This window comes from Delphinus delphis, chromosome 17, assembly GCF_949987515.2.
Source record: "Delphinus delphis chromosome 17, mDelDel1.2, whole genome shotgun sequence".
Lineage (NCBI taxonomy): Eukaryota > Metazoa > Chordata > Mammalia > Artiodactyla > Delphinidae > Delphinus > Delphinus delphis.
Window position 1 is genome coordinate 75,890,584 of NC_082699.1, and position 26,932 is coordinate 75,917,515.

The window sequence follows — 26,932 nt, forward strand, 5'->3', positions numbered from 1 at the left end:
TTTTAATGGAGTGGCAGAACACAACAGTGTTTGCCATCGTACTTCCCAAAGTAACAGAAGGCATTAAATGTAGTTTTTGTGAGAACTATAACCCATGCTTTCCTTTAAGTAACTACTGTTTTCCTGGTAACTTCTGGTCCTTCCTCGGGTACTTATTAACCTTGGAGCACAGCGTTCACACACTTCAAACAGCTGTTCTCTGCACCCTCTGAAATCTCTTCGATTTCATTCACACACAAATATCTGCGTAGCACACTCCACGCGTAGGTATCACACCGGTGAAATGAGTTTTGACAAAGCACAGGGCCAGAGAGCTGAACTGCAGGTTTGCACTTGTCCACTTGGGGAAGTTACCTGAGTTCACCAGACTCTGCTTTCTTATGCCCATAATCAGGAAACCAAAACCAAGGAACAATCGTTGTTCTCGGGGCCAAATGATGACTTTTGTGGGCCCCAGGCACTTTCATCCACTAAAAAATAGATTTAAAATTACGCTTGTATGATTGCACTGATACGAAGATTAATATAATCCATATTGGATTATCTCCATCTTCTGGTTCTGATTTTAAATGAAATTAAAACATTTCTGTCGGCCCCTGAAAGTACTCTGGGCCCTCAGCACTGAGCCTACTGTGTCTGATGGCTAAGTCATCTGTGGTCACATCTTATATAAGATCAAGAATCTAATGAGATCTCAACTCACCTCATCTGTCCCTCCAACATTAACTGAGCACCTACGACGTGCCAACAACTCAGATGGGCACCAAGAGCAACAGAAATGACAACATCCCACCAGGCGGGTCAGGCAGCCAGTTTCCTTAGTGCTACGTCACAAATTCCTCGTACAGAGCCTGAGACATGGTAGGCGCTTGATAATTATCTGATTAGCCACCAAACCAATGGCAGTGTCTCTACCTACGGAGATGTCACCACCCAGAGTCAACCTAATGATGCGTTAACAGTAATAATGAATGTCTGTGTCTTATCCTCATGACTCCAGATCCTCAAGAAAGGAAGATGTCGACAATAACAAGCAAGCATATATTTAAAGCAAAGGGCAAAGAACCCAATAAAAATGGAGCAGAAGGAAAACGAGGAAGCGCATGCCTGGGAGAGGGGAGATTTCTGCTTGGAAGTCAGGTCCACGCCTCACTTTCCCTCCCACCTCCATGCTCACCAGACCCGTGCCTCCCATCAGTGAGGGCAGGGCCGTCACGCCACAAGGCTCAGCACAGAAGGACTTGCAAAGCCAGGTCCTGTGTGCGCATGCGCTGTGTGAGCATTATTCCCTTCAAGGAAGATGCCGTTCTTCAGTTCTCGGCAATCTGACTTAAAAGGAAGCTGGCATTTCCTCTCAATGACACATGTTCCTCTGTCTGGGGAACCACCTTCTAAGGGAAGCAGAGGATGGAGGGATTTCGCTTTGGTGGCCAAGGTGTTCATCTCAGGCACAGTCACCTGCTCTGGCAGCACGGTTTCTGTGATCTCCACAGGTGAGCACAGGACTCGGGAGGCTCAGAGCACCGGCGGGAAACACATCTGTTGGAGAGTTAAATGCCTAACCATCTGCATACAAGGGCTTTCGTTCCCTCGCATATTCTGATGTTCTCAGAGTCCACGATCTCAGACATTCGTTCACTGAACAAAGGCTTCCTGAGCACGTGCACTGAGCCAGGCACACGCAGGGGAACGAAGCAGAAAAGCACCTGCCCTCGCAGAGCGGACGAACCAAAGCCCCATTCTTTGGTTGACCATCAACCTAGTGGCTGATGACGGGTGGTGGGCTGGCATCGGGCTGACTGAGTTAAAACGCCAGCTTGGTCCCTGCCCAGCTGTGTGACTTTACAGATGTGGCTTAACCTCTCTCTGTCTCAGTTTCTTCAGCTGTCAATGAAAATAGGAAACTCTTTTGTGGACACTGACACAGTCCACGCGCAGCAGTGGCTTAACAGAGTCCCTCGGTGCAGAGCAGGTGTTCAAAAATGTGATTTCAAACGATCAGCATCAAACTTTTCACACGATCGTGGAATTCAAAACTTTTCATTTCTCCTTTGCCGCACACACTGGATCTCATGACCCATTGAGGGTAAGGACTGAGTTTTATTTGTTTCAGCCCCTGCAGCACAGAGTAGGAGCTAAGTAAAGGACTGGCAGACAGATAAACAGACAGACACACTGATGCTCCTGCCTGAAGAAGCAGAGCTCTGAGGATGAGGAGAGTTCTAAAGGCTGCATCTCTCCACCACGTGGCCATTCCTCCCCCGGGGAATTGGAACAACCCCACTTATTTCATTCAGTGAGAAGGACGTGGGTGTGCAGCTTCCCTGGACCGAGAAAGGGATTCTCCTAATTTTGAGTCACTGGATTCCTGTTCTTCAAGAAGAGTCTGTCAGACTCTGAGCATTGATTAAATGTGATGGTTAATTTCTCATGTCAGTTGGGCCCATCTATGGCACCCAGATAGGCGGTCCAGCGTTATTCTAGATGTCTCTGTGAAGGTATGTTTCAGAGGAGATTAACCTTTAAATCATCAGACTCTGAGTAAAGCAGATTACCCTCCACAATATGGGTGGGCCTCGTCCAATCAGTTGAAGACGTTAAAAGAAAACAACTGATGAACGCAAGACCTGCCCTCCCCACCCTAAAGAAGAAGGAAGTTGGCCATTTGGTCAGCAGAAGGCCTTTGGACTTAAACTGTAACTCTTCCCTGGGTCTCCAGCCAGTTGTCCTGACCTGCAGGTTTGGACTTGCTGGCCTCCACATTTGCATGAAACAATTCCTTACAATAAACCTGTCTGTCTCTCTGTCTCTGTCTCTCTCTCTTTATATATATTAATATATGCACAGGCATATTATCCTACTGATTCTGTTTCTCTGTAGAATCTGAATGAATACATCAAGCATACGTCGTGTCCCCAGTTGTACCAGGCAGGGTCAGGGATATCACAGTAAAAACAGCATAGCAAAGACTGAAGGAGGCCTCCAGCACGATCTCATCCAATCCTCTTTCTAGACATTGAGAAACTGGGGCCCAGAGAGGGCAAGTATCTGGCTCAGGGTCACACAGCAGGGTACAGCCAAGAACAGGAAACATCTAAGATCCTTCGTTCCATGTCCTATCCACAAGATAACGCTGAGGTTCTTGTAGCAATGTTTGATTTCATTACGTGGATAAATTCAAAGAAAAATAAGACCAGCAGAGGATTTTATTGTGCCAAGCTCTCCGCTCCAGGCTTTTATATGCTTATTTCATTTAATCTTCTCAGCAACCCTGCAAGGCAGGCATTAGTATCCTCTTTGACAGATAAGCCATGAGTCGGAGAGGGAAAATAATTCCCCCGGGGCAGAGCTGCTGGCTTTCGGGGGGAAGGGGACTGTAAGCTCTGGCTCCAACCCTGACTGTGAAGCTCTCCCTGCCTAAGATGCTGCAGGAAAGAGCAGGGCTGCAGGACCAGAGGGACCTGGGCTTATGGGAAAAGGGGCGTGACACGTCACAGCAAGCCTCACCTCCCCATGATTTTCCATGACAATGAGCTCATTTTGCTGTGAATCTCTAGTTTCTGCACATGTCTCTGCACAGAAGGGCTTATTTTGAAGGGAACACCTGTTCTCTGATTGCTCCAGCGGACGCCGCAATCTGCGCGGACTTCGATGTTATTTGCTGCTGCGCTGGGCTTCTTGGGGATCTGGGAGGCACAGCCCCCCAGGGAGGCGGGGGAGTGGATTTTATTCTTTGCTTGGCAGCCCTTGCCAGGTGGGAAGGCACAGGATGGGCACGAGGCTCTGAGCCTGCATAACTGGATGGGACCCAAATGGAAAAGGCACAGGGAAAGAATCAGGTCCTGAAAATACCCCACTGAGCTGCGAGCAAGTTCACCGCTGCGCATCCCCAAATAAGCTATTTTATCTGACTCTGGTAGAAGTCAGGTATATCTTCTTTGACACACATCCCCAAAAACAGCTCAGAAAAGAATGGGGAAAAAAATTCTACTGTACCGTGTGCCCGCTATGGGTCTATTTCTCTACTGTTTTTACACAGACTAAGGCCTAAAATCCCTTCTAAAATATAGGTATTATCCCATTTTAGAGTTGAGCAGCCTGAGTTTTTACAGGGCGAATAGTGGAGGCACAAAGCACTGAGCAGAGCAGGTATTCGAAACCAGAAGCTTCTCTCTGCCACATCACTGCCGTATCTCTTCAGATGTCACCGAATCAGGCTGAATTGGTCTACAATGTTCCCTACCCCACCCCATGCCAGGTCTAGGGTTTCTGCCAAGGGCAGTCCCGCTTGGTGCCCACATGTCCATGGAGGTGTCTCACTCTCCTGCTCTCCCGCTGCCGTCTGTCTGCTGCCAGGTAAGGCAAGGAACACCTTGCGGCTCAGCCCTCTCGCCACTCAGAGCTCTATATAAACACGACCGTGCACTTGGATCAATCGTTCGTCCAACACACATTTCCCGAGCACCCACTACGTGTGCCAGGCGCGGCGCTGGGCCCTGAAGGTGTGGAGCTAAAGGCAATGGCCTCTGTCCCCAACCACTCGGAGTCCAGTGGAGGAAAGACAGAGAGACTAGAGTTGACTGTGGTGAAAACATTTGGGAGAGGGAATTTCTTGCTAGGAAATCAGGGAGTGCTTCACGGAGGTGGTGGCAACTGAATGAGGCATGAGAGGCTGTGCAGACAGGAAGGAACAGAGAGTCCCTTCAGGGCAGACACCAGATCACCATCATCCCCATATGCTCCTGTGGCCCCAGCAAAGGCCCTTGTCTTGGGATGTAAGTGTCAAAAGATGCTTTGAACTGATCTATGACCCCTGATGTTCCAAACCATGTTCCCTGGAAAACGGAGTCTGAACTGGAGATTCTCACGTGGCTCTACTGGGGAGGTTCTTGGAGCCAGAGGCATGAGAAGTAGGACTGTACAGACGGAGAAGCTGGGCTGTGATCTGGTCCCAGCAAAGCCTTCAGTCAAGCTCCGGCAGGTCTGGAGCAGGGACTGACCTGCGGCAGGGGTCGGGGGTGACCTGGGGGGGCACACAGCAGTCCCTGATGAGGAAGGGTCTGCGCCTGGCCTTGGGGATACAGAGGGAGCAGGAAGTCCCTGGATTCCACCCCTCCCCATCCCATCCTGGAGCCCTGAAGCCGTCCATGCGCACAAGGTAATAAGGAAATGCCCACCCCTGCTGGCTGGGTCTCTGCTTTCCTCTCCCTTGCTACTGTCCCCAGGTCTTTTGCCGATGCTCAGGACACTGGTTCCTACGGCTCGGTGGTTGCCGGGGGTCCTGCATCGACAGGAGTCCACCTGCACAGCAGTTGTCTTTGGCTCTAAAGTCTGTGCCCTCCTGGGCACAGAGCCCAGTCCTGGGTTCAGGTCCCCTGTCCCTCAGGAGGGTCTTGGCAATTTTCTTCTAAGCTCCACTCTTGAGAACATGTGACACAGCCGCCAGGACAAGATGGAAACTTGACGGGGCAGCTTTTGCGGCCAGACTTCCTGGTTGGGCTCAGAGCTGGGAAAGGTGATGGCACAGGAGAGCCAGCTGAGTGTAGGACCGGATGTGCTGGAACGTCTGCGGACAGGGCTTGGCTGCACAGGGAGATGCAGCATCTCTTTTGAGGGCTGGTCGAGTGGGCAAATTTTCCCACTTACGACACGGGTTGTATGACGGTTAACTGTGTGTGTCAACCTGACTAGGACACAGGGTACCCAGATATTTGGTTAAAAATCGTTCTGGGTGTGTCTGTGAGGCTGTTTCTGGATGAGATGAACGTTTCAAAGAGCAGCATGAGTAAAGCAGATTGCCCTCCCCAGCGTGGGTGGGCAACATGCGCTCCATCAACGGTCTGAGCAGAACAAAAAGGCTGAGTGAGAGAGGGTTTCTCTCTCTTCCTGTCTTTGCACTGGGACACAGGTTTTCTCCTGCCTTAAAACTCAGACTCAGGGACTTCCCTGGTGGTCCAGTGGTTCAGAATCCGCCTTCCAAAACAGGGGACGCAGGTTCGATCTCTGGTCGGGGAAGTAAGCTCCCACATGCCACGGGGCAACTAAGCCCACGGGCCCCAACTAGAGAGCCCGTGTGCCGCAACGAGGATCCCGCATGCCGCAACTGAGACCCGATGCAGCCAAAATAAATAAATAAATAAATGTTTAAAAACAAAACAAACAAACAAAAAACCTCAGACTCAGATAGGAGTTTACACCATTGACTCTCCCACGTCTCTAGGACGCAGATGTCACATCGTGGGACCTTTCATCCTCCAAGATAGCATGAGACAATTTCTTATAATATAGAAGGGAGATGCATAAATGTCTCGTCTCTATCTATCACCTCTTATTGATTCTACTTCTCTGGTGAGCCCAGACAAATACAATCTGGTTATTTCTGAGCAGGCCCCTAATAATAGCAATCGTGTATTGGCTCAAAAGAAATATAGAGTAATGCTGTAGATGCCTAAAGCCCTGTGTGTCACAGAAGTGTAACAACAGGTGTTTCTTAGGAAGAAGGACCAAGGGGAAGGACAGGGTACGCATATTTACTGAGCACCTACTGAGTACCAACTACTGGTCCAAGCACTTTTTATCCATTACAGCAACGAATACACATATTATCCTGTGAGGTTATTAACTATTAGCAACCCCACTCTACAGGTGGGAAAACTGAGGCTCAGAGAAGTAAGCAGATGAAGGATCGAGCCAGGTTTTGAAATGAGCTTAATGTGAATGGGCTTTTGAGGTTCCACACGGTCCGGGGGAAGCCCTTCACAGCACATCCCATGACCTCCATGGAACCATATCCTTTGAGTTACCTATGGAAGAGGCGCCACGTGAAGACGCTCCTCCCTGCATCAACCCTGGGGCCTGGCACTGGGAACACGTTTGATGAATGCAGCAGACATCAGAGAAGGGATGGACGCATCGACGAGAGGAAGGGACGCAGGGAGCAAGGAGCCTCTACCAGAGACATTGGAAAGGAGCCGAGATCTCATAGAACAGACGCAGCCTGCAAAGTGAAGTCTGCAAGGCTTGGGGCCTCTGCCCCCAGGCAGACATTACCTCTGAGGAAGTCGGCTTGCAGTATCCAGCTCCAAAGACCAGGTTTTCCAGGGAAAGGCTAGACTGTTCTGGTCCTGTATCTGGGCCGCCTTTCCCAAGCCAGGAGCCTCTTCCTGGACGAGTAAAACTGAAAAGAAGGGAACAGAAAGAATTGCAAATTTATATAATTTTTTCTAAAAGGATGTGAAGAAAGTGATGGGGCCATTAATTCAGGCCCTTGATGCTGTTATCGGGAGCCCATGAGATAAGCCATTTCGAAGAAGTAGCTCACCCTCGAGGGATGCTTGGGTGGGACTTTCTGATGCTGCCGTGACAAGTGGGTGCAACTGGCACGTGAGCCTGGGGGCCAAGGATGACACACATCCCACTATGTGTACAGAGAAACGCCCCCTAAATGCCCACAACCTGCCTGCTGAGACTCACTGGGGCAGAAGTTACTTATCCACCTGGGCAGGTGGGATGGGCTTCTGGCCAGAGGCCAAGGGGAGTCTCCACCTGCCCTGGTCTGAGCCCCTCCCCTCTCCTTTCACTGGCATAACCCGAGCGCGATCCCTCAACCCCCATCCCCTCCCCGAACCTCTGTTCTTCTGTGGAAGAGCGTAAAACGATACCCACCTCCACGACCCCCGCGGGAGTCTCATAGGATCGTGGATGTCAAAGATTCTCACCGCATCGATGCTACTTAGAAACACTGTACCTGTTCCCAGACAAAAACACAGACCCTGCCCAGCTCTGCAAGTCATCACAAGATCAACCGGCAGAGTGTGCCTGCAATCGTCAACTTTAGGATCAGAGGAGATTAGAAAAGTCTGTGTGAGCTGAATTCATCTTATTTGGGTTTATGATCATTTCTCTCTCCCTCAACCTTTTCGAGTTTCACCAATGGATCTATCGGTAAAGTCTACTTCAACCTCTTTTCCCTTTCTTTCAGATCCCTTCTATTAAACACCCTAATGGTTAATTGTCATGTCATATTGTGAACATTTTTTTATGGGCATGTCTAATTCCCCCAGGAAGAGTAAAAGTCTCCAATGGCCAAGAGGGTCTTGATAATACAAGGCCCCAGATGGCATTATCTCCAGCCTAGGTGCTCAAGAAATATTTGTGGAAGGATTGAACTTACACCTTCCAGAGTAAAAGCTTGATGGGGAAATAAAGCTAACGTTATATTTGGGTTTAACTCATTTATTCAAATACTTATCGGGCTAATGCTATATGCCAGGCAGTGTGCGAGGTACACTGCCTCAGTGTGTGGGTGGCAAGATGGTTAAGGCATGGTCCTCAGTGTAAAGACATTTGGGTCTAGAGAGGGAGGCAGATGTAATATATACAATGCGGGTAAACTCAGGCCAGTGAGAACAGAAGGGAAGTTTACAAACCAAGCTGGGTGAAAGGGATGAACAGTTAGAGATGATACTTAAGCAGAGTGTGTATCGCCAAGTGGTTAAGAGGCAACCGGTAGAGCTGGGCTGCCAGGGTTGAAATCCCAGAAGCAGCATCTGTCAGCTCCGTGGGGAAAGTTTTAAACTTCCCAGTGCCTCTGTTTCCTCGTAAGTCAGAAGAATTGATACCAGCACCTTAACAGTGGGGTTGTTTGAGGATTCCATGAGCTTAGCCACATACGCCTTTAAATACCATGTCTGGCAAATAGTAATGATTCAATAAATGCTAGAAGTTATTGTCAATAATACTACAAAAATAATAAAATCTAATATAACCATTATATTTATATAGCTATTTTGAAAATACCACAAATACAATCAACTCTAATAAAATCATTTCTCCCATTTGTTTAGAACTGAGATTCGAAGCAAGTCTACAGTTTAGCTAGAAAATGGGTAAAAGGAACATTGCAGACGAAATGCAGAACATGCGTAAGAGCAGCAATGCTCGTGGCGCGTTCAGGGGACCGACTGTAAATCAGTCACTAGAATAACTCGCTAGTTGTCTTCGGTGTGGCCTTGAGTAGCTGACACTCTCACGTGAAATCAAACTGCACCCATCTGAGAGTTAAACACTGAGGGTTAAACAGACCTCAGTCTGTTTCAGGGAAGGTGAAGGATCTTTTGCGGTTAAATTTTCATTTCACACCTGCTTCTTCCCGGCTGGATTTAACAGTTGCTGCTGAAACTGCTTTTCTGGAAAAACTGGAGCTTGCCCTACTTGACAGGTATTTCCCATAACCTTAAAGTGTTCCCAGCCACTGTGAACGAACTCACAGAAATGCTTCCTGCAAAATCCAGAGAACAGAAGGCAGTTCTATTTTTACCCCCATCCCTGGAGAAGCCTAATCTCTCGTGGTGAATTTCTATCTGCACTGCTCTCCAGCAGGGTGGCTGCAGACAAACCTGTAACGCACTGTTTCTGTCAGGAGGTTAAACTTTCTATGCAGAGTGTCTAAAATTGCCCCATTAGCGAGCACAGCCCGGGACGGAGCTCAGCGAGCAGATAGGCACAGCGACTGGCAGAAGCACATCTGGTCACATAGCCCGGCCAAGGTCTCATTTCCTACTCTTTGACCCCAGCAGGGGATCGGGACCCCTACCCAACAGTGAGTGGGGACCGGAGTCTCCACCACATGCATTTCAATCCCCAGCACTGAAAAGGGACATTGGGAAAGTTCCCTTCCAGAAACTCCACGCTGCAAGATTGCATCCCCGAATATCCCTTTGCCCACGTGTGCAACCCGTGCCCCCATGCATGTGGGAGGTTTGAAGTGAGCTGATGTCCACATCTGGTGATTCCAGGTGCTTGGAGGAAGACACCCGGGCACAGTACAATGTGCTCATTGCTGTCGGCTCTGTCCCTCTGCTTAAGTCATTCAGAGAACCTCAGTGCTTCATGGCACCACGGAGATGCTCTGGGACAATTCACTGAAGGGCGAGCACAGGGCCACTCAGGTGGTCCTATCGTTGAACAAATAGTTACTGGAGGAAGGGGCAGAAAATCGTGTGCCTGGCACTGTCCTCGTGTGAGAGTCACTAAAACCTTAAATGGACAGGACCCACAAGCGTCCCTGGTTTAGGGATGAAGACTATGTGTCTCAGGGATGTTAGGTGACTTTTCAAATAAGACAGGGTTAGAAAAAAGCCAGTTCAGGTGAAGGCAGCAGCTCTCACCCATTCAGCACCAAGGTTCCCTGCCGGTGTCCTGCTGACTCCAGGGGCACCCACTCCAACATCCCTGCCCATCTCTCCCCTGCCCTGCAGTGAGGGCTCAGAGCCTAAACCTGCAGCCTGGGGGAAGCTCCTCTGGCCTGGGCTGATCTCTCCTGGCCAGCTCTCAGCATCTCAGCCACACGGGAGACTCAAGTGTAACAAGAAACCCAAAGCGCGCCCCTCCGCCTCCCCCTAACAGCAGGGCTCGCAACCTCATACCTGATCAGGGGCTGTTGCAGGGCCACCAGGGCAGCGTGGATGGTCACCGAGATCACCGACAGGTGGAAATAGTCGAACATGACGGGGACCTGGTGATGCAGGCCTCTCCGGGGGTGGAAGTGCAGGCCCAGAGCACGGCTGCTGATCACGGGGACCCCGGCCATGTCCCGCAGCCTGGAAGGCAAGCGAGTGACTCACGTGAGTGGTGGCAGGTGGTCCCTGCTGCCAGCCAGGTGGGTCCACAAGGCAACCTCGCCCACGCACAAGCACTGTGCCTGCCTCGGCTTATCCAATTCCTGCAAATACTCCGCTAGGCAGAAATTGTTTTCCCCGTGATGGGCAAATGAAGCAACCGAGGCTCAGAGAGGGAAGAGAACTCGTGGGACATCACGCAGCTACTGTGCGGCAGAGCTGGGGCTCACACTCTGCTATTACCGACACGGAGCTCACCTGTCAGTGATGGAAAGATGCCCAGACACTTTTCCAGGCTCAACGGGGAAGCCCTCCCAGACCCCCATTCCCTGCTTGCTCTTGTATTTCCCCCACAGATGCCCAGCACAGCACTTCCTTTGTACCTCTGCGTTTTCTACTAGACTCCTACCTCTTAAGGGCAAGAACTGTGACGACTTCATTTTTGTATCCCTAACACCAAGCTTAGAATCTGGCATATTGGAGAAGTCGGTCAAATATCTCCTTATTAAAAGGGATATGTGACTGAATGAACAAATGAATGACCCCCAAAGAATAATAAAGAGTCTGATCAACTTCATCAAGGACTCCCCTACCTTCTCTCTAGCGTTTTGTAACTGGTATGTGTCTGATTCCCAAGAGATAAGCCAGCTGGTAAGCAGAGCCTAACAGAGTCTTTGGTTGTAAAAATGGGGCTGATCTTCCTCTAAATGAAAGCCATCCAGGGCTCATCTCCTCCTCTGCACACCAGTCACTCAGGCTCTCTGGGCGTCTCTGAACCAGACCCCTTGGGAAACCTGGATGGAGCGTCTTCTGTGAGCAGAGCAGAGAGCTCAGAGGATGTCCAGATGAGAAACTTCTTCTTCCTCCACAGAGGAGGAAAAGAGACACAGAGAGAAAACAGTGAGGGGAGCAAACTCCCAAGACCCCACCCAATGGGCTTCGCTTTCTGGAAATCCTTGTCGCTTAGAGCTTGGGTGCAAATGAATGCCAGGTAGAAGAGTTAAGTAAATCAGCGGAGCCCAGCGTGACTCCGAAGTAGCCCACAAATGACGACCTCCTCTCTTACCAGGAAGAAGCCTGATGGCAGGGGGCACAGAGTGTCCTCTCCTGAGTCTCAGGAAGTCATTAACATTCATATTCACTATCATTCTGACAACTGTTTATTGCGGCCTTACTGTGAACTGAGCATGGCGTTTTTTCCCTTAATGCACATGACAATCATGTGAGGTATCCACTGACGTTATTCCGTTTATTGATGAGGAGGTAAAGCCAACGTGAGTTAACTGATTTGTTCAAAGTCACAAGGCCAAACCTAAAAGCTGGGCCCAGCTCTGTCTGACTCCACAGTCTGTTCTACACTACTGCACATAATTACTTTGAATCCATTCAGACACAGGCTGCTGCAAATCATAGGACTGTCCTTAGGGCTTGAACAACAGGGGGTGAAATACATGTCAGGGTAGCAAAGATGTCAAAAACGTTAACAAGAATTTAAGCCACTTTAATAGGAGTAAAGAATTCAGAGTGAGGGAGGTGATAGCTCTTTTGTGCCCTGAAAGGAATAGAGCTAATTAATGGAGATAAAATACCAAATGTAAACTAGAGAGCTAGTGGGAAGCAGCCGCATAGCACAGGGAGATCAGCTCGGTGCTTTGTGACCACCTAGAGGGGTGGGATAGGGAGGGTGGGAGGGAGATGCAGGAGGGAGGGGATATGGGGATATGTGTATATGTATAGCTGATTCACTCTGTCATACAGTAGAAACTAACACACTATTGTAAAGCAATTATACTCCAATAAAGATGTTTAAAAAAAAAACAAAACTCAGTTCTGGGGGAGGGGGAGGTCTCAATTTAGAAAAAAAAAACATAGAGGTAAACTGGATAGCACTGAGAGGAAAATGCCTGGGTTCTTATACAGGAACTAAAACCAGCAAAAAAATCAAACAAACAAAAAATGCAAAACACAGAGAAAGAGCCCTGGTGTTCAACTGAAGGGGAAGAGATGAATTAAAGAGATGACTTGTGTACCTGAACTGCGATCCAGACTGAGAATTTTTTTTTTTTTTTTCAGTACGCGGGCCTCTCACTGTTGTGGCCTCTCCCGTTGCAGAGCACAGGCTCCGGACATACAGGCTCAGCGGCCATGGCTCACGGGCCCAGCCGCTCCGTGGCATGTGGGATCTTCCCGGACCGGGGCACGAACCCGTGTCCCCTGCATCAGCAGGCAGACTCTCAAGCACTGCGCCACCAGGGATGCCCCCAGACTGAGAATTTTGATGCGTGGTTACAAGGACTGAACTTGAGGGCAACTGAAGGAAGGCACAGAAGGATGACTTGTCCCTTGAAGTAAAGAGGAATTTCCTGATAAGCAGAAGTGTCCAGGGACAGAATGGGATATAATGGGGAGACGTGAGCTCCTGTCTCTGCACAAGCACATGTTCATGGGTCTTTGCAGAGTAGCAGGTTCAAATGTGAGGTTACACTAGAGCACTGTTTCTCACCCTCAGTGATATTGACATTGGGGACTGAATAATGCTTTGCTGGGGAGCCGGGATGCAGTCCTGTGCATTGTGGGATGTTCAGCAGCGTCCCTGGACTCTACTCACTAGAAGCCAGGAGCACCCACCCACCCACCGTGTAACAATTTAAAGTGTCCCCAGAAATGGCCAAAATTCCCTGGGGGACAGGACTGTCCCACCCACATTGAGAACCACTGGACGAGATGGACATCAAGGGCCCTTCTGCCCCTGACATTAGATGCCATGCTTCTCTATTTTGATCCCGTTCAAGCCTAAATGGTTACAAAGAAGCTGACTGCCTGGGTCATGTTTCAAAGCCAAAAGTCTATCCCCAGGATGTGCTACAGATGTCTCGTCACCCTTAAACCCAACTTATGAAAATGAAAAAATATGGCATTTTCAATTCTTCCCCAGCCTCTGGCTTCCTGTTCCTGTTAGCTAAGCGCACACTCCATGAAAACGCTCTGCTCTGATTGTTGTTAAGTGCTTTGTACTATAGGGAGGAAGTGACACATGGAAACCGGCCCCACCTGCATCTAGGAAGCCACGAAGAGGAAGAAGACATTGATCTGTGCCCTTGGCCTGGCTTAGGTATCACCCCTCTTAATCTTCATAACAGACCCATGAAGTACAGAATCTATAATGATGCCCATTTTATAAATGAGGCTACTGAGATTTGGAAAAGGGCGGGGATGCACCCAGTGTCTCACAGTCAATGAGCACAGAGCCTGTTGCTGAAACTCCACACACTTTGTTTGGGCCAATCTCCTGTACACAGCCTCTCCATTAACTACTGTTTTGATGGTAAGAAGGTCACATCTATTGCGTCCACCATAACTTATCATTGAGGCTGCCTGGCGAGCTGGGTAGGGAATGACTTCCAGGCTGGGTTTGGGATCAATGGCAGGGTTCTGTGATCAAATGGAAATGTCTACCAGGGAGCTATGGATGAATACTTCTGAATGAAGGGGCACAGGAAGATAGGGAAGGGGGTGTTAATAAAATTAATAAAATGAGTGAATGACAGAAACCCTAAATAGTTGAGAGGGAATATGAGAGCAATAGAGACGAGGACTTCATTTCTGAGTTTATAGCTTAGAAAGAAGGTCAGCCTCTTATGGGGCTTCTGAGTTCAATATGGTGCTAGAACAATAAGTCCTGGAGATGGTGTGAGGGAGATAAGATTTCTCAAGCATCCATCATCCCACCACAAGGTAAGCAGAAGTGATGAGAGAAGCAGGTGTCCAGAGGGGCTTGGGGTCCAGATAAAGACCCCAAGAGTGAGGGATCTGTGATGTTGAGCCCAGACGCAGCGGCAGGACCTTGGACAGATCCTCCGGCCAGCCCAGAGATGAGGCGTGACCATCTACAGTACATACACATCAGATGTCTATTCTCAAAGCACAGACACAGTCAGGTTTCTGACATTTTAGTAGTGGTCCATCTGTGGTTCAGATCCCCTCTGATTCAATGCCCCGTGTTATGAAAACTCCCATAACAATCAGACACATCTCGGGGATGGGACAATCCTTGGGAAGGGAGCCAAAGCGCTAACAGTGCCTCTGAAATTTGAAGGGGTCGGGCAACCATTCCGCCAGCACTAGCCCCTTCTCCACTGGAGAAGGTGAAGCATTTGCTGAAGAGGCTGTAGAGATCAGAAGTGAGGATTAATTTCCCCGAAGTGGTCAGACTGTGCTGAGATTCTGCTAATAGAACAGATGGAAAAGAAGGACCTCCATTTTCACCTCAAGCTTAATGAGGGGAGTCTTCACGTGAGCATGCTCTGTGTCCCCTGGGGGAGCACAGGCCCTGGTGCCTGACTTATCCTGCAAAGGCCCTCAGGAGAGAAGCTGAGGGTGGCTGGATTGGCCAAAGAAGAGTCAGCAGCACTGGGGCGGGGGTCCCCACCAGTGTGAGATGAGGATGAAAGTGCTTGTGTCCATTATCCAAGAGCCAGATGTGCATTCCTCGGAGAAAAATCTGCCAAAAGAGCTTCCTGCAAGGAGCGAGTGACGCAACCATAGGAGGCATCATTATAACAAAGAACAGCAGAGGCTGGGGGAGAGGGAGACCGCCTAACGGGTATAGCTCCACGGAAGACACAAGAACACCCCAGGAGCGGAGAAAGCGGTGATCGAGCATCTACCCCGTTAAGAGCCCTGCTTGCAACTGAACCCATCACGTTTGACTCCCTGCCCCACCTGCAATCTCCTCCCTCCTCCTTGTGCCTGGCCCTGCAAGACCCACACACCCCAGGGGGAAGACAGGAGGCTGTATCAAGCTGCTCACCACACCCAGCTGCTGCAGCGGGAGTTTCCTACCCCGAGAACGCCTGGAGCAGGGGTGCAGTGGAGCGAAGGCGCAGTGTCAGTGAAAAGAAGTTATAAATTGGATGAGAGTTTGGAGTTTTGGTAATACATTCGACTGGACTTTTTCATACCTGAAAAAAGGACTATCTATTCATGACATGAAAAAACAGAATTATTGAATCCGATAAGCAGGAAGCTGATGGACTTTCAATGTACGTCAATGGATTTTCAATTTTCAGAAAGTTGAAGCGTCATAGCAGACATTCAGTGTAAAGATGAGGGTCCCGGCAGGATCTCCTTTGATTCAGAAGGGGGCCTTGAGATCCGCAGCCTCATATGGACATTAATCTAAAGAGCTAATTAATACTGCATTGCAAGTGTACGGAGGCGGGTTCGGATATAAGAAGGTGCCGGTCCATAGAGCAGGAAGTCAGGAGTTCTCTGTGCCTGCAGCCTCTGAGCTACTTGCCTAAAATACATGCAGCTCTAAATGACCACATAGATATTCCTTGCCCTCGTTTCTGTAGCTGATCAAGAAGCGGGTTTCTAAGGGATGTCCTGAGGTCATGGCCATCAGGATACCTCAGGGCTGGAAAAGCGTTGGGCAAAGGAAACTCTATTATCACGATTCAAGGGTCCCAAGGACACTCACTGTTGTTCACTGTCTGTAAAGTGCAAATCCACCTTGAGTTGGAAATCGACTTCACTTAGTGCCTCTTCCACCTAGAAGAGAAACAAAGTTTAAGGACCGGTCCAAATGAAACATGTAGCCGGCGGGTTTCCCAAAGTTTAGAAGAAGGAGCTCACAGCAAAATGAACGTCACTTATGTGTAAAGCAGAATTTCCATGCATGTTCTGTGGAATTCTAGTTGAATGCGGCACCTGTATTACATGGACAGTAGAAGGAAGGGATTTATGTCAAATGTGGGGAAAAGCCAATTTGCAGGAAAAAAATGTGAAGTGAGTTTTCTAGATTGCAGGACTTTTGAGCACCTTATTTCCAGAACAGATGTGATCTGGAATCCTCTGAAGCAGGAGTGAAGTGTTCTGTGGCCCCTGCTTTGGAAAGGTTGGAGCAGTGAATTTGCAGAGAGGAAACCCCACTTGGCTAGAGATGGGGAAATGTTGGAGGGGGTGTTACTGCCGGCACCTTCGAGGGGCTGACGCTATTCTCCAGGTTCATAGAGGAGGAAGCTGATGCTCAGAAAAGTCGTCAGTTCCCAAGGTGGCCCAGCTTTACACGAAAGCGTATCCTTCACTTTTGTCTTGAGATCCATTACATCTAACCATTTATGCTTTCAGACACTTTAGCATTTCATGTCCTATCCATGACTGTTTCCATTCTTAGCTTTTAAAAAAAAAATCAGTTTTCATTCATTAGCACGGGAATCTATTTGTTCTACCTGCCAGCTTCTCAGGTACATCTAAAAGATGGTAACCCACGGCTCTTCTTTTCCCAAACGTAACACCTCATCATCCCCAACTCCAGGAGAGTCACTTGCTAAGTACTGGGTCTAGCTGATGTCCCTAGTCAGGAAACCCAGATAAGTACTACACGCCTGTGACAGGGCGTAATCTCCTCCCCACAGCCACGCGGGATGGACCCCTTCTCCTCTGTGACCCACAAAACCCTGTTTTTCTTCCTATCTCAGCATTCAACACTTCCTATAAAATTGTCTCAGCTTTACGACTTTTGCGTTCTAAGCCCAAGAGACAAATATTAGCTGCAGACACCTTTTGCTTAGTCCTGATCGTATTTTTTACAATGTTTTGAACAAGTAGAAAACATTTAAAAATCAGGCAATTTCACATTTCCATTGCAGGTTTCCAGCTTCTGAAAAAACAATCCATGGATCTGGCCGTGCTGGGCTGGCATTCAGAAGCTCCACTTGGGTCGGGCTCAGGGGACTCTCTGACAAAATCCATCTGACTGTGGCTAAATCCCCCCGGGCCCTTTTCTTTTCCCAACATCCCCTGTAATCTGGTATCGTTATGGGAGAGACTAGTCTTAATCCATTCTGGATCCCCAGCTCCAGGGACAAGGTCCCGCCCACGGAAAGTATTTGTGTATCTTAAAGGATAAATAAAGCTCTTCTCCACCCCCCCGCCCTTGGTTTTTATTTCTTTGCAAGAATATCCTCATTCTGTAGGGATGGAAATCTCTTACCCAAAGGCCTCTTTGGAAACGTGCTCCTGGTGAAGCATAGCTCAGGCAGAGACATATGGATGGAATTTATCTTTAGCTCCCCAGGGTTTTAAAATTTGTTTAAAAAAATTTTTTTAAGCATTTAAAAGTTAACATTTTGCTCAATCCAAGCGCTATGAATAACTTCCTCTCCTAGCTTTGTTTTGCATAATCACTTACCCGGCTTCATACACACAACCCAAGCAACACAGCCTCTTGTCACCAGTTCCTGGGAAATAAGACTGGCAGAGCAAGTCCTCCTAACCACCTCCAAGCATGCATTTGCCTACTTAACAAAAATTCGCTGTAAGCTCCAGTTTTAAACTTGCTGCAATTTCTTTGGAACAAGGAGAGAAATCCAGGCCCAAGATCAGCTGTGGCTGGATGGAGCCTGGCTATGACTTCACTGATGTCTCAGTAAATCTTTAATTGCAACATGCCCCAGAATGCAGTCACTGGTTTCTCTAGCCACTCATTTTTCTTCATTGGCTGTTGGCTACCTGCCCCTTCCTCCAAACACACACATTCACACGTGCACGCACACACACGCACACACTCACGCACGCACGCCCTTCCATCGCCCTACCTTATTTTCGTTAAAAGGATTGCTTCCTTTCAAGGGCGATTTTTAAAAATTGGAGTATAGTTGACTTACTGTGTTGTGTTAATTTCTGCTGTACAGCAAAGTGATTCAGTTATACATATATATACATTCTTTTTTCATCTTTTTTTCCATCATGGTTTATCACGGGTTATCGAATAGAGTTCCCTGTGCTCTTTATCCATCCTCTATATAATAGCTTACATCAGCTAACCTCAGCCTCCCAGGTAGATGACTTTTTTAGCATCGGGCAACAGTTTCACATAGTAGTGGAAATAAGAACAGCAGCTAGGATTACAGAGGAGTTACCGTGTAGCAGATACTACACAGGACAGCTACCACTGTCATATACTATCTTATTTAATGTGGATAAAACTGTGAATTAAGACATATTGGCCTCACTTATAAATGAAAAAATTGAGACTTGCTGTAGGAAAGACACTTCCAAGGCTTAATCTGGGCTCCAAAGCCCAGATTCAGTCAAGGGTTCCTCACTTCTTCCGCCTTTTCCCAGGGTCTCATCTGTGTTGTGGGTTGTACAATCTCACGCTAGCTGATTTCAACTCTGCTCATAACAGTAGTAACCCTTGTATCTTCTCCTCCTTTATGAACTTCTCTCCTGAGCTGCATCATAGCTGGGGAGATAAGAAAGCAGTTTTGGAAGTCAAGCTACATGGGTACAAAGCTTGGCTCTCCATTTATTAAGTATCTGTGTGACCTTGGGCCAATCGACCTCTCTAGGTTTGTTTGTTTTTCATCTGTAAAATGGGGGTGAAATGATTACACTTACCCCTTAGATCACTGCTATTGTGCGACTATGTAAGAAAATGCACATAAAGGGCTTAACACAGTGTGTGAACAAAGCCCATTCTCAACAAATATTAGTTATTATAGTTATTTCCAACTTACTATGGGCCTGACCACCTAAAGGACCCCTTCGTCCAATAACTCCACCCCCAGGCCTGCATACTGGTCACAAACACAGGCTTTGCGGTCAGACTGCCTGGGCTAGGTCTGGGCTGGGCTTAAGAATCTGCGTTTTAAAAAAGTACTGCCAGGGGACTAGGACATGGTGCATCTAGGAATCATACTTTGAGAAATGCTTTTCTTTTTGGAGCCCATAAAAATGCAACCATCCCACTCCTTGGCACATATCCGGAGAAAACTCTTATTCGAAAAGATACGTGCACCCCAATGTTCATAGCAGCACTATTCACAATAGCCAAGACATGGAAGCAACCTAAATGTCCATCGACAGGTGAATGGCTAAAGAAGATGTGGTACATCTATACAATGGAATATTACTCTGCCATAAAAAAGAATGAAATATTGCCATTTGCAGCAACATGGGTGCACCTAGGGATCATCATACTAAGTGAAGTAAGTCAGACAGAGAAAGACAAATACCATAAGATATCACTTACATGTGGAATCTAAAATATGACTCAAGGGAATTTATTTATAAAACAGAAACAGACTCACAGACATAGAAAACAAACTTACGGTTACCAAAAGGGAAGGGGGTGGAGGAGGGATAAACTGAGAGCTTGGGATTAGCAGATGCAAACTACTATATATAAAATAGATAAACAACAAGGTCCTACTGTATAGTCCAGGGAACTATATTCAATCTCCTGTAATAAATCATAATGGGAAGGAGTATGAAAAAGAATATATATATATATATAACTGAATCACTTTGCTGTACACTAGAAATTAACACAACATTGTAAATCAATTATACTTCAATTAAAAAATGCAACCTTGGGCTTCCCTGGTGGCGCAGTGGTTGAGAGTCTGCCTGCCGATGCAGGGGACGCGGGTTCGTGCCCCGGTCCGGGAGGATCCCACATGCCGCAGAGCGGCTAGGCCCGTGAGCCACGGCCACTGAGCCTGCGCGTCCGGAGCCTGTGCTCCGCAATGGGAGAGGCCACAGCAGTGAGAGGCCCGCGTACCGCAAAAAAAAAAAAAAAAAAAATGCAACCTTGTCCACAAAGATTATTTTCTGTAACATGTTCCTCTTCCTCTTCAGGACATTAAGCATCTCGCTGCTAATAACTGTATCTTCTCTGCCTTGTCTGCTGGGAAGCTCAGCACTGAACGTATGGGCCAACGTCTGCAAAGGTCCAGAACTATGCGTGTGCATTCTGGTCTGTTACATTTAACTCAGGCTTTAGCTCCCTGTTGTGTTTTTCCTGTACTTTGGCTCACTCTATTGCTATTTTTACCCTTTTACTATTCTGTGTATTTTGTCAGCCTTCCCAAATCTTCTGGGGGGGTGTTACACAACGTGTATATAAATAATATACCTATCCTACTCCACACTCCCTGCTTCTTTGCAACTTTTATGAAAACATTTGTGCCTTCAGCTGTGATTAGTTCTGTCCATGGTCATCTCGTACATTTACTTGGGCACTAACTGTGTGGGCTGAATCTTCTCCGTGTCTGCACTTCCCATAGCCCAGGAAACGGTACGCTCGACGTGTTGGCATCATATATGCCTGCCACTCACATTGATGGCTACGTACATGCAAGACCGTGAGCTCTGGCCAGCTGGCGATACGGCGTTTTGGCTGCCATAAACAGGTATTCACTGGAGCTGATGCATGCATTCCAGAGATACGCCTTTTATGAACTTACCCAATTAACTTTAATTGATTTGGATGTAATGATTAATGATAACGTTGTTTGCTGCCATGTGGATTACCCCCAAAACAATAATAAGTTATTAGCTTGTAGAGATACGTGATTTTCTATGCAGAAGAAAACAATATGTACCGTATGAACAAAGTCTTGTACAAAATATGTACAAGACTACAACCCAGGCTGGCAAACACACTGCCTGTTCAACCTCTGAACTATGGCTTGTCGCAAAGTCGCGTGAGGCTAAACTTGAGTGCTGGGAAACATTAACCTTGAAAAGCTTTAAGCTGTTAGGGGCAGGAGGAAGAGTCTGATGGAATTAAGACGGAATAACGACCAAGAGACCTGAGTAATGTCCAAACCCAGCCTCCAGTCACAACCATTCTCCCCAGGAAGGTCTTTGAGATCAACGTGCCAAAGGACAACGGCCCGTGAGAAATCAAGTGACTTCCTCTTAGTAGAATTCGGGGAAGCTGAGCTTGTGCAGGAAGCCCAACTGGGAGTCCCTTAACCCTCAAAACCAGCTCCAGTATCTTCTCCTAAACTACCTGTGTCCACCAGAGTCCGGGAAAGAAGCAGATGATGCGCTCAGTTCATTAAAAAGAGTTGACTTGTGAAGGTGTGGGGGGAACTCAGGGAAAGCAAGCAATGCTGATGGCTGGGTACCTCGGGGTCAGTCCCTGCGGGACTCCGCAGCACGTCCTCATTCCCGCCTCACAGCCTTTGTCCTAGCTGTGCCCTCCTCCCGGGATGCCTGGCCCCTCCTCAGCGTGTGGTCTCAGCTCAGTGCTGGCTGTGCAGGGAGCCCTCCCTTCTGCCACTTCCCCTCCAGGAAGCAGTCGCCATCTCGTGTGAAGCTTGTGTTGAAGCTGAGCTCTTGGAAATCTGAGTATCCATCAGGAGGCAGCATCAGGTCTCGCACAGCGAGCCTGCCATGAGTTCTCTTCCACTCTGGGCCCAGCTGTGGTTTCACAGGACCTCCAACAGGGGTGAAAATTCCTGCTCTTCTTACCTTTGTGAGTGTACCTCATGGATGAGTGAGCTGAGCGAGAAGCAGTGGGAAGGCTCAGCGATAGAATATACAGGAGGTATACAGGAGGTATTTATTTGATTGGTGATGTACTGATCTCATGTTAAAACGTAAGCTCTCAGACACCAGGGGTATCTTCTTGTTCATGATTTTCATCTCTAGCCCACAGCAGGTGCTCAACAGATCTTTGATGAATGGATGGATTCATAAATGAAGAATCAGTGACAGCTTTTCACATGTAGCCAAACAGGGGAACTCGTCACTACCTCAAGCATAAAAGATGTGGACAAAAAGCCATGGGAGGGACTTCCCTGGTGGTCCAGTGGTTAAGACTCCGTGCTCCCAATGCAGGGGGCCTGGGTTCGATCCCTGGTCAGGGAACTAGATCTCGCATGCCGCAACTAAAAGATCCTGCATGCCGCAACTAAAGATCCCGTGCGTGGCAACAAAGATCCCGGATGCTGCAGCTAAGACCTGGCTCAGCCAATAAATATATTTTTTTTAAAAGTCAACTGAATACAAAACTTTAAAAAAAACAAAAAGCCATAGGACATGAGAGGAGTATTAGATGGCCAGGAGAAGTCGTTATGCGTGCTATAACGCCTGTAGGGGATGCCTGTAGGGGACACGTGTCTGACTAGGCTCTCCTAAAGTAGGAGTATACTTCCACATCTTTAAAGATGCTCTAGCAGGGAATGACCAGCTGGCATGCGGTAACGGGTATTCGAGGTGGGGCTGGGGGAGTGAGAAAAACGGTTTAGACTTCAGATATTCTTTTGAAACATCTGATTTTTTTTAAAGGTACAAGTGATTTTTTTATTTTTTGAATACTTTTGGAGGATAGTTGATTTACAATGTTGTGTTAGTTTCAGGTGTACAGCAAAGTGAATCAGTTATACATATACATTTAGCCACTCTTTTTTAGATTCTTTTCCCATATAGGTCATTACAGAGTATTGACTAGAGTTCCCTGTGCTATACAGTAGGTCCTTATTAGTTATCTAACTAATATATAGTAATGTGTATATGTCAATCCCAACATGCCAATCTGTCCCTCCCTTTCCCCCCAGTAACCATAAATTTTGAAACATTTGATGTTAATATCAGGTTACTATCAGATGTTAATCTCATAAATAGGAAATGTTCAATCAACTTGCTCCAAGGCCTCTGGGCCTTGACTCATGCTGTTTCCCCCTGTACGGGATGCCCTTCTTCTTTCTTAGTCTGAGGGACTCTCAGTCCCAGCATCTCAAAGCCAGCTCCTTTGTTAAGCCGTTGATGTCCTCCCACAGAGCTCATCTCCAACCTTGGTGCCCCCTGTTCTTCTGCACATGCAGCCGGCACAGTGCATTTCAGCTACCAGGGCCTGTCTGTATATCTGTTTCTCTGATGGAGCACCCAGCGTCTGAGGGATCGGCCCTGCTGCCTTCTTCAGCTTTGCCCATCATCCGAGGGCCCGCCCCAAGCGCTGCACAAAGCAGATGCTCAGCAAACACCTGCCGATTGACCTGTTGACGGAGGCCCAGAAAGACGAGCAAATGGGCGAAGGAGGAATGAGTAAGACAGTCAGCAAGTCAGTCAATGGGACCCGCTTGGAACATGAAACAAGCAAGTATACAAACGAAAGCATGAGTACAAAAAGGAATAAATCAGGAGGTGCAGGAATGCTCTGAAATCCCCAGTCCCAATCTGTCAGATTTCAGAGCAAATGTACAACGTCTCCTTCACGTCCCATTCTCCTAGCACTGGATACAAAAGGCACAGGAGGGAAAAGCCATTCGTGGCTGGTGGAAGATTCCGGGACTTACCCTTTCACCATCTAAGAGCAAATGAGCTCGGAAGATCACGGCATCGTTGATGGGCACCTCTTCGTTCCTGTATAAGATCTGAAAGACTCGGCTGTGCACAGTGCTCTCGTGGACACAGGCTGAGTGCAGGCTGCCGCTGTCTGCAAAACAAGAACCGGTAGCAGCTCATGACTCCCATCCTGCCCTGGATCTGCGGCCTCCTTGGGGGTCAGGCCAGCTCAAGGAAAACAATGGCCCCAAACTGCATTCCAATTCCCAAAGACCAAAAGCCACAGATGAATGTGATTCCATCACACAAGATCTAAGGTCACTGAATCGGGACGGCATCTCAGCAAGAACCTTCTTCAGTCCTTTATAAGTCATAGGATCTTGGCTAAATCACCTGTCGTGCAGTGGGCAGTGTTCCTTGGCTGGAAATTAGTACCTGCTGAATTCTTTACCTGCTCACATAACCCCTCCTTCATAAAGCCTTCCATAATCCCCCTCTCCTGGAAATACTGAGGAGAAAAGCAGAGAGAGAGAAACAGAAATTGGTCTTCTACAAGGATATCCTAGCGTCCACAGAATCCTCCCTCCTGAAAGTGTTGTTCGCACAGCACATAGGATATGAAGGATGCTCTGTCTTGAGTTTTTGATAAATGTGCTAATTCTAATTACATGAGATATCCAGTTTTTTAAGGAACTTGCTCAATCCCATGTCTTCCAGTGCATTCTAAATGTACCTTAATCCCTAAACATTGTCTCAAAGTGAAGTTGAATTTCAAGAAGATAAACCTACTCAAGGAGGTTAAGAGATCTTCCTGCATCCACTGACCAGGGTTACTATGAAGAGAAAATGGGTGAATTCTTCCAAATCACTTAACACACAAACTGCAGAGTTGGAAAAATATAGAAATCTTCTAAAATAAATAATGGTACTATTTATATAATATAAAGCAAAGACAACTCATTCATAATAATGGCCAAGTGGTACTTCACAGCTTCCAAAGTGCTTTGCAAATGTGTTTCTTTCCTTAATCCTCACAGGAAATTGCAAGGGTAAGTTTTCACCACAGATGAAGAGACCAAGCCTCAAAGAAGGGGAGGGAGGTGTCACGACAGTCGCTATACGAGGAGGCGTTGTGTGGATTCATCCTCACATCCGCCTACTTAACAACTGAGAAAAGACGTCTTGGGTGAATGAATAAAATGCACCCATTTCCTAGCAAACGACAGGTATGCTATGAAGCTCCACTGAGACACGGAAATCGTGTGATTGCAAAGGGAAGCAAGAAATTTTTTTAAAAAGCCCAACCAGCAAAGGAAAACGGCTTGAGTGCCTTGTGCAGTGTCCCCAGCTGGCTGGAACAGTCCCTTGGAAACAGGGACAAAGGGTTACTGTCACCTCCCCATGCACAGTGACGCTTGACACCTGCATTGTAGCTTCAGAGTAGGGAAAAAGAAATGCAAAATCCCAGGTCTTTCCAAGGTCGTGCAGACGTTCACGCTCCAATTTGCACTTCATCGTGAAGGAAATAAAATTTCTGGCCTGACACAGCCCTACTGAGACCTGTTGGATTCAAACTGATGTGGCTTTTCAACAGAAGGGATCCTTGCGCGCAAATGTCCTTCTGTTTTTATTTGCTGCGCCAGCCCTTTTTCTATCACTGTCAAGGCCTGGTTGATCTATAAGCCAGACCGACAACGTGGCAGAGGATGGATGGGGTAAATACTCTTGAAGGTCAGAGCAACACTGAGCCATCTAGGACCTGCAGGGACAGCCAGAAAAACAGTTCAATCACTTGCCTTCTTGGGCAAGTGACATCATTCCTCGTAACAGCAGCCTTTCCACGTGAAAAACGGGCATCTCCACACACTGACCTTCTGGGATCAGCGTAGACAGAAGAGGATAAAATAAATCAAGATCTGAAGAGCAAGCATGTCCTAGGCATGCAAAATGCAGTAGGATGACTTTTTCATTGTGTTTCGAGAAAGGTCATAGCACTCTCTGTTGAATACATTTCTACCGGCTACATATCTACGGGAGACTGAGCTCCTCTGGTTTTGAGCAGATTGACGAACTAGATCACAGGACTCAGCAGTATTTACAGAAGATCGCGGCATCCCAAGGGGCCTCATTAGGCCCAGGATACAGAGGGCGCTCGTTCACACCTTGTTTTCCTCACCCTCTTATGCACCAGGTTCTGGACACCTAGAACCTGCTCTCTCTACTCTGAAAGACCTTGCTCATACCTTGGGAGGCTGCCACTTCCTAGCAGTGGGGTAAAAAGCCACTTTCTCTTTAGACTGTTTTGTTGTTGTTGTTGTTGAAATCACAAACTCATCTGTTTGGTTTTTTTTTATCCTTTTGTAATGTTACATTGGTAAAAAGAACATGTCTTGGTATATCCCAAGTGTTATTTCAAACATTCTGACACTTTTTTTTATTAATATTATTGGAGTATGGTTGATTGACAGTGTTGTGTTAGCTTCAGGTGTATAGCAAAGTGATTCAGTCACATATATACATACATTCCTTCTTTTTCAGATTCTTTTCCCATATAGGTTATTACAGAACCTTGAGTTCCTTGTGCTGTACTGCAGGTTCCCACTGGCTATCCACTCTCTATATAGTAGTGTGTGTAAATTAATCCCAAGCTCCTAATTTATCCCCCGCTTTGTTTCCCCTTTGGTAAAGCCATAAGTTTTTGAAATCTGTGAGTCTGTTTCTGTTTTGTAAATAAGTTCATTTATATCATTTTTAATTAGATTCCACATATGAGTGATATTATATATTTGTGTTTCCCTGTCTGACTTACTTCACTATTTACAATAGCCAAGTCACAGAAACAACCTAAATGTCCACTGACAGAGGAATGGATAAAGAAGATGTGGGTGTGTGTGTGTGTGTGTGTGTGTGTGTGTGTGTGTAATGAAATATTACTCAGCCATTAAAAAAGAATGAAATGATGCCATTTGCAGCAACATGGATAAGCCTCGAGATTATCTTTAGACTGTTTTCACTTATTGTTTGGAGACCAGACCAGTGGTCCAATGAGAAGGTATAGATTAGTCTTCCTAAGTATCTGTCTTCTTTTGTATGCATCAGGGTTGATACCATGGATGAGTATCTGAAAGGAGAGTTAGAACTTTGAGGGAAAACAAGTCTGATGGAAAGAAGGTGGGAGGGGCAAGAGAAGGGGATAGAAGGAAGAGGAGGGCAGTAGAAAAAAGGGA

The 26,932-nt window shown here is 47.3% G+C and overlaps 1 protein-coding gene across 1 annotated transcript in view; it reads right to left on the bottom strand.

Moving 5' to 3' along the window:
* Positions 1 to 26,932, bottom strand: part of FAM135B (family with sequence similarity 135 member B) — a 160,881-nt gene that overhangs the window by 64,989 nt on the left and 68,960 nt on the right. The window contains exons 3-6 of the mRNA XM_060035314.1: positions 23,717 to 23,856; positions 16,102 to 16,172; positions 10,428 to 10,601; positions 7,051 to 7,177 (exon numbers count right to left, since the gene is read on the bottom strand). Of these exons, the coding sequence (XP_059891297.1) occupies positions 7,051 to 7,177; positions 10,428 to 10,601; positions 16,102 to 16,172; positions 23,717 to 23,856 (512 nt within the window). The remainder of the gene's footprint in view (positions 1 to 7,050; positions 7,178 to 10,427; positions 10,602 to 16,101; positions 16,173 to 23,716; positions 23,857 to 26,932) is intronic.